The sequence below is a fragment of the Petaurus breviceps genome, unplaced genomic scaffold (genome assembly GCF_028583685.1).
Source record: "Petaurus breviceps papuanus isolate PSGF00001 unplaced genomic scaffold, PetGlider_PUasm1.0 91133, whole genome shotgun sequence".
In the NCBI taxonomy this organism is placed as follows: Eukaryota; Metazoa; Chordata; class Mammalia; order Diprotodontia; family Petauridae; genus Petaurus; species Petaurus breviceps.
This window is the reverse complement of record NW_027187419.1, coordinates 82,660,202-82,676,498: the sequence shown is the minus strand read 5'-3', so window position 1 is coordinate 82,676,498 and position 16,297 is coordinate 82,660,202. Positions and strand designations below refer to the sequence as shown.

Genomic DNA, 16,297 nt, shown 5'->3' with positions numbered 1-16,297 from the left:
TTTTTTTGCTTTTTGTTTTGAAGGGCAATTGGGGCTAAGTACAAGGTCACATGGCTAGTTTTTGTTAAGTGTCTGAGGCCGGATTTGAACTCAGGTCCTCCTGACTCTAGGGCTGGTGCTCTATTCACTGAGCCACCTAGCTGCCCCCAAGGGCATTCTTTCTTTAACTTGTATTTAATTACTTTGAATTTATTTCATATTTATTTTGCAAGTGTTAATTCTACTACATGTAGAATATAAATACATACATATGTGCATGTATGTATGCATGTGCTGTGTTCTCCCAAAGAATACAAGCTCTTTGAGAGCAGAGATAATTTCATTTTTGTCTTTGTAGTCTAATACCTAGCACAATGCCTGGTGTATAGTAGACACTCAACAAATGCTTAATTGATAAGATTGTAAGTGCCTGAAATTATTTCCCCTTTTCACCTATGATCAGTGCTTAGACTGAATGGGATCTTATAGGCCCTTATATCCAAATGGCTTAGAGAGAGAGAGTACTAGAAAATTCATCTATTAACAAATGTTAGAATTTATTAAGACCTGAATACAGATTAAGAGGTTTAAAGGATTGGGGTAGGGAGCAGGTATGGATCAGAAATGAGTTAGATTAGTAAATTATTTAATGAATTTTTCTTTCCTCCAAGATATGCCCTTACTCCAGACTGCTGGAAGGAATTTCTTATTTAACAAGATAGAAACTGATGGGGTACCTGGGGTCTAGGTCAATTTGTGAAACCAACTTGTGAAACCAGTCTGTGAAATTGTAACTGCAATTTGTATTGTAAAATTGTTATCTGTAAAATTCCTTTCCCAACCTCCGACTCTTCCCCTTCCCCCTATCCGCACTAGGCTTAGGCAACACCTTGGGAATCCTTTGTTCTTACTTAATCCCTCATGTCTCGTCCAGCTTGGCCCAAATCTTATCTAAACTATCTATGCATTGAGGTCCCTTCCCTCCAGTCAGCCCAGACAATGGCAGCCTTACCCTTTAAAAGTAAAAGCACGTACCCCTCTCACTCGCAGGTCCCCTAAAGGACTCTTGCCCACTGTAATGGCGTATTAATAAACTTTCTCAACTCTAACTCCAAGAAAGGCTGAGCTGAATTCTTTCCAGATGCCCTGTTGAACCTATCGGGATCGCGTTCCCCCCCCCCAACATTTTGGCGAGCCAGCCAGGAGAGTCTGTGGTCTCAAGCTTTCTTGGAGTTCTGGTAAGCTCCTTTACCTCCTCCCTCTCGTCCTGTACATCGGGTCCTTCAAGCACCTAGGAAGGCTTGATTGGACGATTCCGGTCTGGGACCGGAATCCGGTCTATTTTTAATAGACCCGGGACACATCCCGCATGGATGGAGGGCACCTTGTCTAGGGACAAGTGTCTCCGCGTCTAAAAAAATATACACATATTTTTTTAGGCAAGGCATTTCACGTGAGACGTCACAGAAAAGCAGAAGACTACAAGTGATTCTGACTTGGGAGTCGGGAAAGGATGGGTCAATCTCCCTCCATACCCCGAGACTCACCTCTAGGATGTCTTTTGAACAATTGGAACAAACTCGGTCTTCAAGACCTCAAGAAAAAACATCTCATATTTTTCTGTAACACTGCCTGGCCCCAATACATTTGGGGGATCAGGAAAAGTGGACTGTTGGCAGAACTTTAAGCTATAACACCATACTGCAACTTGATCTGCTATGCCGCCAACAAGGGAAGTTCACTGAAGTTCCCTACGTCCAGGCTTTTATGTCCCTCTCTCAGAACACTGAGTTAAGAAAACAGTGTAGAGTTCTTCTAGTTAAGTTCACCCCAGCAAAAGGGAATTCGATCGACCTCCTGGACGATCCCTTTCTTTCTGGACCCCCAATAGCAGCCCCGAGAGCGGGTCCCCCCCACCCCAGGTCCCTCTCCATTGGGTCCATCTGCTCCTTCCCCATGCCGGGAAGCTAGCAGACCTCTAAAGGATATTCCTCCCCCATACGTGCCAGATCCACCTGCACATTGGTCTCTTAGACCTATGCAAGAGAAGTTGGTTCCAGGGAATCCCTTTCCTCCCAGCCCTTCCCTTACTAGGGGTGGAACTTCCTATCTCCCTTCTCCACCTACAGCCCCTGATTCCTCCATGCCCTCCATGCTGGATCCTCTAAAGGAAGCAGCAAATTTCACCGGAGGGACGCTACCGGACCCCCTACTTCCAGTGACCATAGCCCCCTTGAGAGAGGTTGCTGATTCAACTGGAGGAACGATTAGGGTCCATGCCCCCTTCTCGATCTCTGACCTCTCCCAGATCAAGGAGAAGCTAGGCCGGTACTCTGAGAACCCCACTAAGTTTATGGAAGGGTTCAGAGACATTTGTCATGGGGAGATATTAACATCATTCTCTCCACTTGCTGTACTATAGAGGAGAAAAAGAGAATCTGGGAACTAGCCCAGAAGTTTGGAGATGATATGGCCATCTCCTCACCCAGCAGGTATCCTCTGGGAGCCACAGCTGTCCCAGTGGCAGATCCTGGGTGGAATTATCAAGTAACTGCAGACAGGGAGAAAAGAGACCATCTGATACTCTGTCTGGTAGAAGGGATGAAAGTAGGATTTAAAAAAGCTGTGAACTATGACCACCTCAGGGAAATTACCCAAGGTGCTGATGAGAACCCAGCCCTTTTCCTGGGCTGGTTGGTAGAAGCCTTAAAATGCTTTACTAACCTGGATCCCAACTCTCCTGAGGGGATAACCATCCTTGCCATGTATTTTATTAATCAGTCTGCCCCAGATATCAGGCGGAAATTTGGGAAATTGGCTATGGGACCCCAAACACCTCAGAACGAATTGTTAGAGGCAGCTTTTGAAGTCTTTAATAACAGAGACCTAGCACTGGCAGAGGAAAAAGACCGTAGGGCAAATGCCAGAAACAAAGAGCAGGCTCAGCTTCTAGCTGCGGTCCTGACCAGTAACCTTAGCAGCACCCCTAATACTGGGAGCGGTGAGATGGCCTGTCTCCGATGCAACAGGAAGGGTCATTGGGCACGTAATTGCCCTACTAGAGCTGCTTCCAGGGGGAGACCTCCAGGACCGTGCCCAAACTGCAGGAGTGAGGACCACTGGAGAAGGAATTGCCCGAGGAAAGGCCCAGCCGGTGAGTCCCGTGGTTGAGCAGCCTCTCCCCAGTGCCCAGTCATTCAGTCCTCTCCAGGCCTGGATTGACAGGGCCTGGGGCTCGGCTTAGCTCCCACCTTCTCCATCTCATTGGCTGAGCTCTGGGCTGAAATCGACGTCTCCGGTGAGCATATTAACCTGCTGGTGGACACTGGCGCTGCTTTCTCTCTCTTGTTACAATATTCTGGTCCTACCCGTATCTCTAGCCGTCGGGTGATGAGCATTGAAGGAAAAGTGAGGACTTGTCGAGAGACATATCCTCTGCCCTGCCAGTATGGGGATTTGTTATTTGAACACTCCTTTCTTATTCTTCCCTCCTGCCCAGCCCCTTTATTGGGGAGAGATCTGATGGTGAAATTGGGTAGCCAGTTCTCCCTAATCAAACCTTGTAGCTGTGCTTACTCAACCCTGCCACGTTCCCTCTGAAGTATGGGAGGGGGTTGAGTCTGATGTCTGGGACCAGGGAATTCCTGGACATGCTACTCATGCCACCCCAGCTGTTGTCCAGCTGCGGGACCCTAAAGTATACCCCCACCGGCGCCAATACCCAATTAAACCTGAGGCCTGAGAGGGACTGCTACCACTGATTGACAAATTTCTAAAGTATGGAATTCTTGTTTACTGCCAGTCCCCATGTAACTCCCCAATTCTCGAAGTGAGAAAGCCAAATGGGGAGTATTGCATGGTTCAAGATCTCAGGGCAGTTAATGAGGCTGTGATTCCCATTCATCCCATAGTGCCCAAATCCCAGGGGGTACCCAATGGTTCTCTACTCTAGATCTTAAAGATGCCTTCTTTTGTATACCACTCCATGAGGACTCTCAATTTATTTTTGCATTTGAGTGGACTCCCCCTGGGAAATCAATTTCGTGCCAGTTAGCTTGGACTGTGTTGCCACAAGGGTTCTGGGATAGTCCCCATTTATTTGGTCAAGCCTTGGGGAAGGATCTTCGGGACCTGGACTTGCCTAATAGTAGCCTGATACAATATGTGGATGATATTCTTATTTGTAGCCCTACCAGGGAGGAATCCCTCAGGGCCACCACAAAGACTCTTAATTTCTTAGGGGCCCAAGGGTACTGGGTCTCTTTGTCTAAGGCTCAAATAGCTTGCCAAAGTGTTAAATATCTGGGTCATGAATTAACCCCCACCTCTCGATCCTTAACACCTGAGAGGAAACAGGCTATACTGTCCATTCCTGTCCCAGCCACTAAGAAACAGCTCCCTACTTTTCTGGGCATGGCTGGATTTTGTAGAGTTTGGATTCCTAATTTTGGACTAATTGCTAAGCCCCTTTATGAAGATACTCAAGGGCCTGATACCCTTCCCTTAGAATGGGGACCTGATCAGGCCACAGCTTTTAAAACTTTGAAATCTCAACTGACTTCCTCAGCGGCACTGGCTTTGCCGAATCTGGAAAAACCCTTTACATTGTATGTAGATGAGAGGAGGGGTCAGGCTTTGGGGGTTTTAACTCAGCGCCTAGGACCTAATCCCAGGCCTGTGGCATATTTTTCTAAACAACTTAATTCTGTGGCTGCTGGATGGCCCTCATGTCTCCGGGCTGTAGCAGCTACTGCAGTCCTAATTAAGGAAGCCTCTAAACTCACACTAGGCCAGCCCTTAGAAGTTTTGACCCCCCACCGAGTCCAGAACATCCTAGAAGTCAAAGGTCACCAATGGCTAGCTAGTGGATGGCTTACTAAATATCAAGCCCTGCTCCTGGACACCCCTGACCTAACTCTCAGAGTGTGCCATACTCTCAGCCCGGCAACTCTTCTCCCTGACACGGCCCCTTCAGAAGGCCTTATTCATAATTGTGAGGACTCCCTCGACTCAGTACACTTAAGTCGCCAGGATCTTAAAGATGCCCCTCTCCCTAATCCTGATGAAGAATGGTACACAGATGGTTCCAGTTTTGTAGATCAAGGGGAGAGGAGGGCAGGGTATGCTGTGGTCAGTTTAAACTGCACCATAGAAGCCAAGCCCCTGCCCCCTGGGACTTCTGCCCAGAAGGCAGAACTGATAGCACTCAACAGAGCCCTAGAGCTAGGGGAAAATAAAAGGCTAAACATTTTCACTGATTCTAAATATGCTTTTCATGTGTTGCATGCTCATGGGGCAATTTGGAGGGAAAGGGGATATCTGACAGCAAAGAATTCTCCTATTAAACATGCCCAGGAGATTTTAACACTTCTCCAGGCTGTACATAAACCCAGTGAGGTGGCTGTTATTTTCTGCAAGGGCCACCAAAAGGGAGAATCAGATCAGGCTGTGGGGAATCGCCTGGCAGACGCTGCAGCTAAGGAAGCAGCCCGCCAGCTGACTCTGATAGCCCCATTAGTGCTGCAGATCTCTGACTCCTTTAAGCCCTCTTACAGCCCCCAGGAACAGACCCTCGCTAAGGAGAGGGGATATACTCTCTCCGCCTCTGGGTGGTTTCAGACCCCCTCAGGCCAACTTCTTATCCCAGAGGGAAGCCAGTGGAAGTTGCTGTCGGGTTTACATCAGGCCACACATCTGGGGAAAAATGCCCTTCAGTCCCTAATAAAGCCCCTTTTTACAGGATGCAAGCTAGATGAGACGATCCGGCAAGTTTAAATTACTCTTGGTCTTTGTTGACACTTTTACAAACTGGGTTGAAGCTTTCCCTTGTAGAACGGAAAGGGCTCAAGAAGTATCCAAGGTCCTACTAAAAGAAATTATACCTCGGTTTGGCCTTCCCAGCTCCCTACAAAGTGATAATGGTCCTGCCTTTGTTTCCCAAATAACGCAGGCTGTGGCAGACACACTGCAAATCACTTATCACCTTCACTCTGCCTGGCATCCACAATCCTCAGGGAAAGTGGAGAAAATGAATCACACCCTCAAGCATGTCTTAACCAAATTGTGCATTGAGACTCGAACTGACTGGGTGACTAATCTCCCCATAGGTCTACTCAGGGTTCGAATTACACCCGGGAAAACCTTAAACTAAGCCCCTTTGAACTCCAGTACGGAAGGCCCTTCCTGACATCAGATATCTTGGTAGACCCAGAACAACATTTGGTCACTCAATTTGCCTCCCAACTAGGTGCCGTTAGGAAAGCTTTACAGAATATGCTAACAAGTATTTCCCCCAACCTTCCAGCGACAAAGTGGATTGCCCTACCTCCGTGCAACCTGGGGATTGGGTTTACTTAAAGTCCTGGAAAAATCAAAAGGGAGAACAGTTAGAGGCCACTTGGAAGGGACCCTACCGAGTTATTCTTACCACTCCCACTGCAGTGAAGCTCGAAGGCCTCCCTAGCTGGACCCATAATTCTAGAATTAAACCACTGTCACCTCTTGCCTCCCCCACTGGGCCTCCAGAGTACTCCTGTGACCCTATAGACGATCTTAAACTGCTGTTCCGGAGAAACACTTAACAAGAAGGTGGATAGAAGGAAGTGAAATCATATTCGACCTATTCCTTTTATGTATTAGCCTCTTTGTAATTGCCATTTGCCCTAGCAATGTTACTTTTAACTCTTCTCTTTCTTCTCCCTGATATCTTGTGCGCCTTTACCTTTAGGAAGTGGGAAGACAACTACCTAGTCAAACTGGGGAACTCTGTGGGTAAAGGAGGAGCCCAGGACTGTTGGGTATGTCACCCCCACCCACAGGGCAATCCTTACCTTCGCCCGGAGGCAGTCTTTGCAAGGGCCCCTCTGCCAGAGGTAACCACTTCAGAGGTCTTTGCCTCCCCTCTGATAGTGGCTACCCCTGCATGGGCTAACTTATCTGTCTGTACTCCATGCTTTCCAGCAGGCAACTACACTCATCTCTGGGAATTTAGCTCTACAGTCACCACACAGGTGAAGACTCCTGTCAGGGGAGGGTTTGTGAAAGTCTCTGCTGGCCTCTTGTGCTGCTCTGTCTGTGAGAACATTTATAGTAATAAGTGCCCTCGAAACTTCACCACTGCCAGCTGCACCTCCTGTGAGGAAGGGACATTCCCTACCTGTACCTATGATCGGTTCCCACCTACCACCCTCTTGGTGGGCCCTCCTTACCAGGCTTTCCCTTCTCATTTGAACATAATGATACTGCTTCCCCCAGCTTTAAAACCCTTGTTGACATTTTACAGGTGACTCTTCTGCCGGGAACCTTGTCATGCAATCTAACTGACCCATGGAGCCTCCATGTTCAAGGCCTACTACGAACGGGCCCCATTTGTGCTCCCCAAGGATATTCCTTTCTTTGTGGGATGGGTGGGTCAGAGGTTATGAATTCTGGGGACGAGGTACAGCGCAATGCCACCACCTGGCAGGACCCAAGACCTGCTGTCTTGGCTACTAGGTGTCTGACCCCTTACAAGAGCTATGGGATGTACACTCTGGGATTTCTCGCACCCCCTCTAACTATTTATAACATCACTAAGCAAGGCACTTCTCCTTTAAAACAAGTTAAACGAGGCTTTTTGGATAGTGTTCTTTGGTATCTCAAAAAGGGATCAGAATATCTCATGCCTTGGTATGGACATTTACAACATGAATGCATTCTCTCAAACCTGACAGTAGCTTTGCATCATTTGGCAACAGAGACTGCATTTAGCCTTCGGGAAATCCAGCAGTCTCTGAATTCCCTGGCCAATGTGGTTCTGGACAATCGAATAGCCTTAGATTATCTGCTGGCCTCTAGTGGAGGCGTTTGTGCCCTAGCTAACACATCCTGCTGCATGTATATCAATAATTCCTGACAGGTAGAACTCTGCACCAAAAATATGCTGGAAAAGGCTAACTGGATGGAAGAAATTCATGAAACCCTTAATGCACCAGGTTCCTCCTCTAACTCATGGTGGTCCTGGATTTTCCCTATACTGGCTCCTTTCTTGGTCCCATTCCTAATTATAGTCTTTATACTTCTTTTTGGTCCTTGTCTGCTTAACCTTCTTGCTAAGCTTGTCTCTTCTAGGCTCAGTGCATTCCACTTGCAGATGATTGCACAGGCTGGGTACCAACCGTTGCCCGAAGTTGTTACCCATCACCCCTTGGACCTGGCATCGGCCAAATTCCAGACCTTGGCCACGGACCCCACCCCTTTAACGATGATACCCTGAGAGGCAGGGATAGCTCTTCGCCCCTCCCCAGCGGGAAGTAGCTCGGGAAGCTGAGATCATCGTCCTGTACCCCCAAATGAATTTGGGTGTCATCTGTTTAAGGGGGGAATGATGGGGTACCTGGGGTCTAGGTCAATTTGTGAAACCAACTTGTGAAACCAGTCTGTGAAATTGTAACTGCAATTTGTATTGTAAAATTGTTATCTGTAAAATTCCTTTCCCAACCTCCGACTCTGCCCCTTCCCCCTATCTGCACTAGGCCTAGGCAACACCTTGGGAATCCTTTGTTCTTACTTAATCCCTCATGTCTCCTCCGGTCTGGCCCAAATCCTCATGTCTCCTCTTGCTTGGCCCAAATCTTATCTAAACTATCTATGCATTGAGGTCCCTTCCCTCCAGTCAGCCCAGACAATGGCAGCCTTACCCTTTAAAAGTAAAAGCATGTACCCCTCTCACTCGCAGGTCCCCTAAAGGACTCTTGCCCGCTGTAAAACTTTCTCAACTCTAACTCCAAGAAAGGCTGAGCTGAATTCTTTCCAGACTCCCTGTTGAACCTATCGGGATCCCGTTCCCCCCCCCCCCAACAAAACTGTTTATTACATTTGAGAAGATTTTAGTATAAGGGGGCTAAATAGTATACTTGGTCACTAATGGTCTGTGCATAATGGAAACATTCAGTGAAATGTAATGGCATTACCTTAAATCCTTGTCATTGATTATTTCAATAACTGGACAGGCCACTTTCTTTCTGTTCAAATAAACTCTTTCTAGGAGAGGCTCCAACCACCCAACATTACATTCCACGTGAGAATCTAGGAATGTCAACACGTCACCTGGTGGGCAGAACAAAGGTATACAGTTTAGGCCCAGGCCTCCCTCCTCAGCACTAGACCAGGTCATTAGCCTCTCCCATTGTACTCCTCTCCCCTTCCAAGTTATTTTAGAACCAACCTCTATTCTTACTCTTCACTCATTTGGTAGTCTTAGCTCCACCCTAGTCTTGCCATCTTGTCCTGACTCTCTACAACTTTTTTCCATTAGTAAAATGTAATAACTTGTCCATTGGAACTTTAAATGTCCTATCCTGGGACAATTCTTTATCCTGGGTTAAAGCCCAAGTCACCTGCTCTAGTTCTGACTCCATATCCAATCACCCCAAAATGACTTCAAATTTGCTTGTAAATATATTTTGTAGTGATTTTTCTCTATTTTGTTTTCTTCCATTAGAATGTAAGCACTTTGAGATAGAGATTGTACAATTTTTGTCTTTGTGTTGTTAACCATCAGGACATCACATGTCAGATGCTTAATAAATGCTTGTCAAATAAATGATTTCCTAAATGAACTTCCCACTTTTAGTCTCTCCATTCTTCAGTCCATCCTCCATATGACTGTCAAAAGAATCGCCTTAAAGTCCTAGTCTGATCATCTTATTTTCTGCTTAGAGAATGTCGTGAATATTGCTTCTAGGATGAAATACAAACTCTTAAGCTTTGCACTGGAAGCCGTTTCTAAGTCCCAGTTCCCCTTTGTAAACTGATTTTACCTAAGTCCTCTTCAAAAACTCTGTATGACAGCCAAACCAGCTCTTCCTTGAACTTGACATCCTGCACAGGTTGTCTTGTGTTCCTGGAATGCGCTCTCTTCACCTCTATCTCTTAGAATCCTTCGTTTCTTTCAAGGATTAACTCAAGCATTGCTTCCTATTGGAAACCTTTCCTGATTCCTTAGTTGTTGGGCTATCTCCTTCTTCAAATTTTATATTTACCCACCAATTATCAAAGGTTTATTAAATTAAAAAGTAACAAATATTTATGAAAAATTATATGCCAGATACTGTGCTGACTGTATTGGATACAAATACCAAGAAAGAAACAACCCCTAGTTTTAGGGAACTGATAAATCTAATTGGGGTGGCAGCAAGTACATGTATAAGTATATGAAGAATACATATAAAGAGAAAATGATAAAGGACACAAGGTGATTAGGGAGGGAAAGCACTATAACTTTGGGAGAATTCAGAAAAGGGAGGGTTCGTGTAGGAGGTGATGTTTGTGCTGTGTTTTGAAGGAAGAGAGAGATACCATTAGGCAGAGGGAGAGCATTTATGGCACAGGAGATGGTTGGTGCCAAGGCAGTGAGACAGGACTGCTGTTTTGTGTATGAGAGAAGGCTGAATGAGCTAGATGACAGATTATTAAAGGTGGAGTGATGTACAATGCAGCTGAAAGATAGGCTCAGGAAAGATTTGGCAACTGATTGGAAATGTGGGGTGAGGGAGAGAAAGAAGTTGAGGAAAATACTGAATTTATGAATGTTGGAGAGTAGGACAGTGGTGGTGCCAGCAGTAATAAGGAGGTGAAGAAAGATGAATTTAGGGTTCAGTTTTGCACAAGCAAGCTTGTGATGTGTTTCCAGGATGTCCAATTTGAAAGGTTGTTTTTTCTTTTAAATTTGTTTATTTGTTCAAATTGAAATTCTGAATAGAAATTTGGTGATACCTGACCAAAACTCTAGAAATAAAATGAGGCTGGATATATAGATCTGTAAGTAATTAGATAATAATTAGATAGATATAATTGATTAGATTATTAACTTAGTATAACTTTATTAAATTAAATATTAACTTATTAATTAAATATTAACTTATTAATAATTATTATTAATAACTGAATAGATAATAATTAAACCCATAACTGTTGATGAGGGCATTAAGAGAATTTAATTAAGAACGGATTTAGAGAAAAGAGAATAGGGCTCAGATAGAACCTTGGAGAGTGCTGTTAGGGATCGTTGATAGTGTCACAGCAAAGGAGACAGAAGAGGAGCAGTAGAGAAGGTAGGAGGGCCATCATTAAGAGTGCCATTACAATAAAACACAGAAGAAAGAGTATACAAGAGGACAGGGTGTCAACAATGTCAAATGAAGCAGAGAGGTCAAAAAGGATGAAACTAAGAAATGACTACGTGCATACCTGGGACTTATTTGCCAATGAAGTCAGTACTGCTGGCTCTCTTGTAGCTTATTCTATATAAGGGGGTCACCAATAAGTCTTAGGTTGCAACAGTATTTGTGCCATAGGCTGTGTACCCATAATTCTAGATGAATGTAATTGTGGGGAGATTGCAGGGGAGAAGTATGGATCAATATACAGAATAAACTCAGGAGAAAACTATTTGAGAGGAAAATAAATGATGTGACTATGACATCTTCAAAGTCTCATGGCAAGGAAAATAATTTTCTAAAACAGAGACATCAGAAGGAAGAGATGATAGCATAATCTCTACACTTGACTTCTGGGGAATCCTGTCCAGTTGGGAGAACAAGAATCAACAGTCTCACCTGTTGCGATCTGTGCTCCTGCCAGTCTGGCTCTTATTAAGCCATGCCTCTCTTTGAGATGAAGTACCTGGACTTTGGGAAACTGTGACATGTACTTATCCAATTGGTCTTTCAGGTATTCTAAATCAAAGAGGGAGAAAAAGGAGAAAATATTTATTTCAGCCTGACCTTGGAGCGATGATAAGTCTAAGAAATCTTGTGACATTTATTGAAATGGTGACATTTTATCCTCTTTTCCAAGATTTTGGTTGCAAATGTAATTTCCTTAGATAGATTTTATCAAGAATCTACCATGGACGACCTTCCCGCAGCTCTGGCTTCCACCCTCCCCAATCCATGTAAAAAGGGGACTCTAAACAAACTTTGGAGCTGCAGAACCCACAAAATGACAGAGAGAAGCTAACCTCCCACCGAGGACACCTCGGCAGGCCGGCAGGAATCCAGTGCAGTGCTCCAGTAACCAAGCCCAGCCCCGTGCCGAGGCTTTAGCCCCAGGGCGGGCCTGACCAGCCGCTGGCCAGAGGGACTCCAGATCAGCAGCAGCTGTTGCCGTTTCCAGATTTATCAACACATAGATGCGAAGGACAAGGTGAGAGGTCAGTACAGTCTGGACTTTGGGACCAGTAAGTGGGAGTGCGCGGCTTTTACCCCCAGGGTGAAAAGCCACTGAGATGCTGGCACAGCCAGCCAGCACCATGTGGCGGCTTCAGCTCTTGGCCTGCAGAGTGTAGGGGGACCAAGCACCAGTCTGAGGGGTAATCGCTCTTGCTTTAACCTGCTTGGATCTGGATTGCAGTCTAGGGTGGAGGTTCTGGAGTGTGTGTCCAGCTTGCCAGAGCACGTGGAGACCTCAGAGAGGGCACCCATCTAATACCTCCAGCAGCTGAGAAAACCCCAGCATTTGGGACGAAAGCTCCCCTGTCTGGTGGCAGAGTCCTACTGTGGCAAAAAGCCCAAAAGTCAACTAATTGAGTGGCAAAATGAACAGGCAAATGAAACAAAGCAGACAGCAGATTCCAACAATACACTCCTATTTTGGGGACAAAAAGGAGCAAAGCATGGAACAGGAGGAAAACAGTGAAGTCAGAACTCCTACACCAAAAGCTTCAAAGGAAAATACAAGTCAGTTACAGGCCATAGAGGACCTTAAGAATCTACCATGGGTGGGGAACCTGTGGCCTCAGGGCCACATATAGCATTCTACGTCCTCAAGTTTGGCCCTTTGACTGAAACCAAACTTCACAGAATAAATCCTCTAATAAAAGGATCTGTTCTGTTAAAGTTGGACTTAGTTGAAAGGTCACACCCAAAGAACTAGAAGGTCACATGTGTCCTTAAGACCACAGGTTCCCCACCCCTGAATTCTAAATTATTAGATGCTCAATTTTCTTCCTTCAAAATCCCATATTAGGTTCAGCAAACAAGTTGAAGTTCATAGGTTCAGGAAGTTAGAGCTGAAAAGGACCTGAGAATTCATCTACTACCACCTCATTTATTTTGGGTTTTGAGGAATCTGAGTTCCAGAGAAGTAAAAGTAACCTCGAGAGTTACTCCATGATGATGGATGCATTCAATTCCACTCTTGCAGACTTGTTCATGCCTCTGGATCTTGAAAGTTTTTAAAAGTGAATGATTCTGGGAAAGAGAAGCAGAAGAAGGCACAAGAGAAAGAAGAAGAGGCAGAGGAGGAGGAAGCAGAGGACAAGTAGGGAGATGAAGGGAAATAGGAGGAGAGAGTAGAGAATGAGGAGGAAGAGAAACAGAAGAAGAAAGAGGGAATAGAAGAAGAGGAAGATGTGGGAAAAGAGAAGAAGGATGCGAACAGGAGGAGGAAAGGGGAAAAATGAGTAAAAAGAAGAGGAAATCCAGGAGGAGGAGAAGAAAAAGAAGGAAGTGAAAGAGACAAAGGAAAAAAAGACAAAGAGAAGAAAGACTAAGAGGAGGAAGATTAAGCTGTGGGAGACCCTTTTATGAGCCTTTACCATCTAAAAGGGAGTGTATCGTTTCTGGTCAGGAAACCTGTTTTGTCTCAAGTTCACTTTTTGAGGCATTTTCAGTCAGTTCACTGAGGTTCAGTTTTTCCTAACTAGAATACACCATGTGCTCCATGTGCCATAAGTTTTATTGGGATAACTTTGTCAGTGATGTGACTGTTGAAGAAGCCATGCTGTGTCTTTCTTCATGGGTCCTCTGTAGTTAATTTGGGTATTTATAATGACCAAAATGGTTTAGTCACTCAAGGTTGTTCTTAAAACCATATTGCTGTTACTGTTTGCAACATTTTCATGTTTCTGCTCATTTTGCTATTCATTATTTTGTGCAAGTCTATTCATTTTTTAAAGATCATTGAACTCATCATTTCTTATAGCACAGTAGTGATTCATCACAATCATATACCCCAACTTGTTCAGCCATTCTGCAATTGATAGGCATCCCTGCAATTTCCAGTGAAATGCCTGTTTTATTACTTAAGTTCAGAGTAAAATAAATAATATTTAAAAAAGAAGCCATACTGTGTAAACAGACTTCAGTGTGTGCTGATAAATGTTTAACAACTGCCCACCAAAACAACAACAATAAATGAACTTTAAAAAAAATTCATCTGCATCAGTTACATTTTTAAGTTTCATCTGCATTATTAACATTTTCTCCATCACTTTCTTAAGTCTAGGTGACCAACAAAATAATAAATCAAGCCCTGATTTGCCAATTTCTCACTGACCTAGATAATTTAACAATTGGCTCTCCCTATAGGTACTGGTTCCAGTATATCCTTGAAGTGTCACTTATAACTGTGGTTACAGAAATATGTTAATATGGAAGAAAAAAAGGAGGCTACTTTGGACTCTGCATTTCTATCTGGGTTCAACATCAGATTTTTATTTTCTGAAATTTATCCAGTGCCTATGGAGATATTAAGAAAGTGATAGGGATTGTTTGTCACTGTTGTACTTTGAATTCACAGAGGCAGCCTGTGTAAGGCCAGTACCATTATATTCATCAGCCTTGTGACTGTAGCACAAAGATTCATAGCATTGAGGAAACATAAACTCTATAGGCACATATATATCTGTATCATGTGATACAGATTCCAAAGCCTCATGTGAGGGTTTGAAACGAATGCATTTCCTCCAGTCTTTACTTTTTGTTTTTAGGGGAGGAAGTATCTATGATTTCATATCTGTAACAGACTCTCTTAATCTGCAACTCCATCATATTTTGTAGTTTTAGAGTTGCTCAGGGCACTGTGAAGCTAAAAAAAAAATTGTCTATGGTCACAGAATTAGAATGTGTTAGAAGCAGGACCTCTCAGGTTTTTCTGACTCCAAAGCAATCCTTCTATCTACTTATCCACACAGTCTGTAAATAAGGAGTTTAAGTAGTTATGGCATTTTTTGAAATGCATATTAAATCACATGTTAGTATTCTAGATATAAGAAAGGAAGGTGGACAAATCAGCAAGTCTCTTGACCCATTGGAAATGGCGGGGGGGGGGGGGGGGGGGGGGTTGGTCCCTAAAGGAGGATAGTGTGTACTGGAATCATAAAAGAAACAGGAGGGGACCTGGACCTGCCTCTGACTTTCTGAGATCTGAACTCTTTCTTTAGTTGCCACCAGCAAGAAAGGCCCTGTCATGTCAATGATCAATAGCAAGAATGTTCTCTCCTTTGGGTATTTTACACTAGCACAGATGATTGTACACAACAATTTGTTGCTACAGTTGTATATAACATTTCATTTTCTCTGGTATTTTCCCAAATCACTGACTGCAAATGGGCTCATGTGCTAGTATCATAGAAAGATCATAGAACCATAGCTTTAAAATTGAAGGGGACATTGGGGGATATCTAGGCTAAACACCTAATTTTACAAGTGAAGAACCTAAAGCTCAGGGAAATTAGGTGACTTGCCCAAGGTCACACAGTGTATATGCTACACAGGTCCTCCAAATTTAAATCCAATGCTTTCCCCATTCCACCATGATGTTGACATAGGCTGATTTGGAAAAGAGATACCATACCCAAAAGTGGCAAAGGAGGCTTAGTTGAATGGAAAGCTAGTAGTAGAGACACACTCAGTCCAGGGGAACTTATTTTCAGCCGACCTTTTGAAGCCCATAGACTCACACACCATATTGTCACTACACAGTACCAAGTGAAGCACAGCTTTGGCTCTGTTCCAGGGTTTGGGGCTTGATTAAAAATTAATCTGTTGTCTCTCCCCTTCCCCCCTCACTCCAATGACACATTATTTTGTCAGGATGCAGGCCATGTGTTTTTGTTACCTTTGGTGCTGAAGTCATCCACTAGTAGAATCTCTTTAATGAGGTGTGGAGGTGAGCGATTGAGGACGCTGTGAACTGAGCGAAGAAGAGTAGACCACACCTCGTCCACAAAGCACATGATGACAGAGGTGGTGGGGAGATTGTTGTGAACCAGCTGATCCACACACCTGGATGGATGGCCAACAATACAAGCAGAGAATAAGTGAGGTAGGATGTTGACATTACATAGCAGATTAAAAAAATGAAGGTCAGATTAGGACAGTAGGGTACAAACGAAGGCATTAGAGGCAAAATAAATTCCAGGTGATTGTAATTTTCTTTCTTTCTTTCTTTCTTTCTTTCTTTCTTTCTTTCTTTCTTTCTTTCTTTCTTTTTCTTTCTTTCTTTCCTTCTTTCTTTCTTTCTTTCTTTCTTTCTTTCTTTCTTTCTTTCTTTC

General features: G+C 44.2%; 1 protein-coding gene across 1 annotated transcript in view; it reads right to left on the bottom strand.

Moving 5' to 3' along the window:
* GALNT5 (polypeptide N-acetylgalactosaminyltransferase 5) overlaps positions 1 to 16,297 on the bottom strand; it is an 81,444-nt gene that overhangs the window by 35,745 nt on the left and 29,402 nt on the right. The window contains exons 2-4 of the mRNA XM_069080436.1: positions 15,862 to 16,028; positions 11,577 to 11,696; positions 8,931 to 9,066 (exon numbers count right to left, since the gene is read on the bottom strand). Of these exons, the coding sequence (XP_068936537.1) occupies positions 8,931 to 9,066; positions 11,577 to 11,696; positions 15,862 to 16,028 (423 nt within the window). The remainder of the gene's footprint in view (positions 1 to 8,930; positions 9,067 to 11,576; positions 11,697 to 15,861; positions 16,029 to 16,297) is intronic.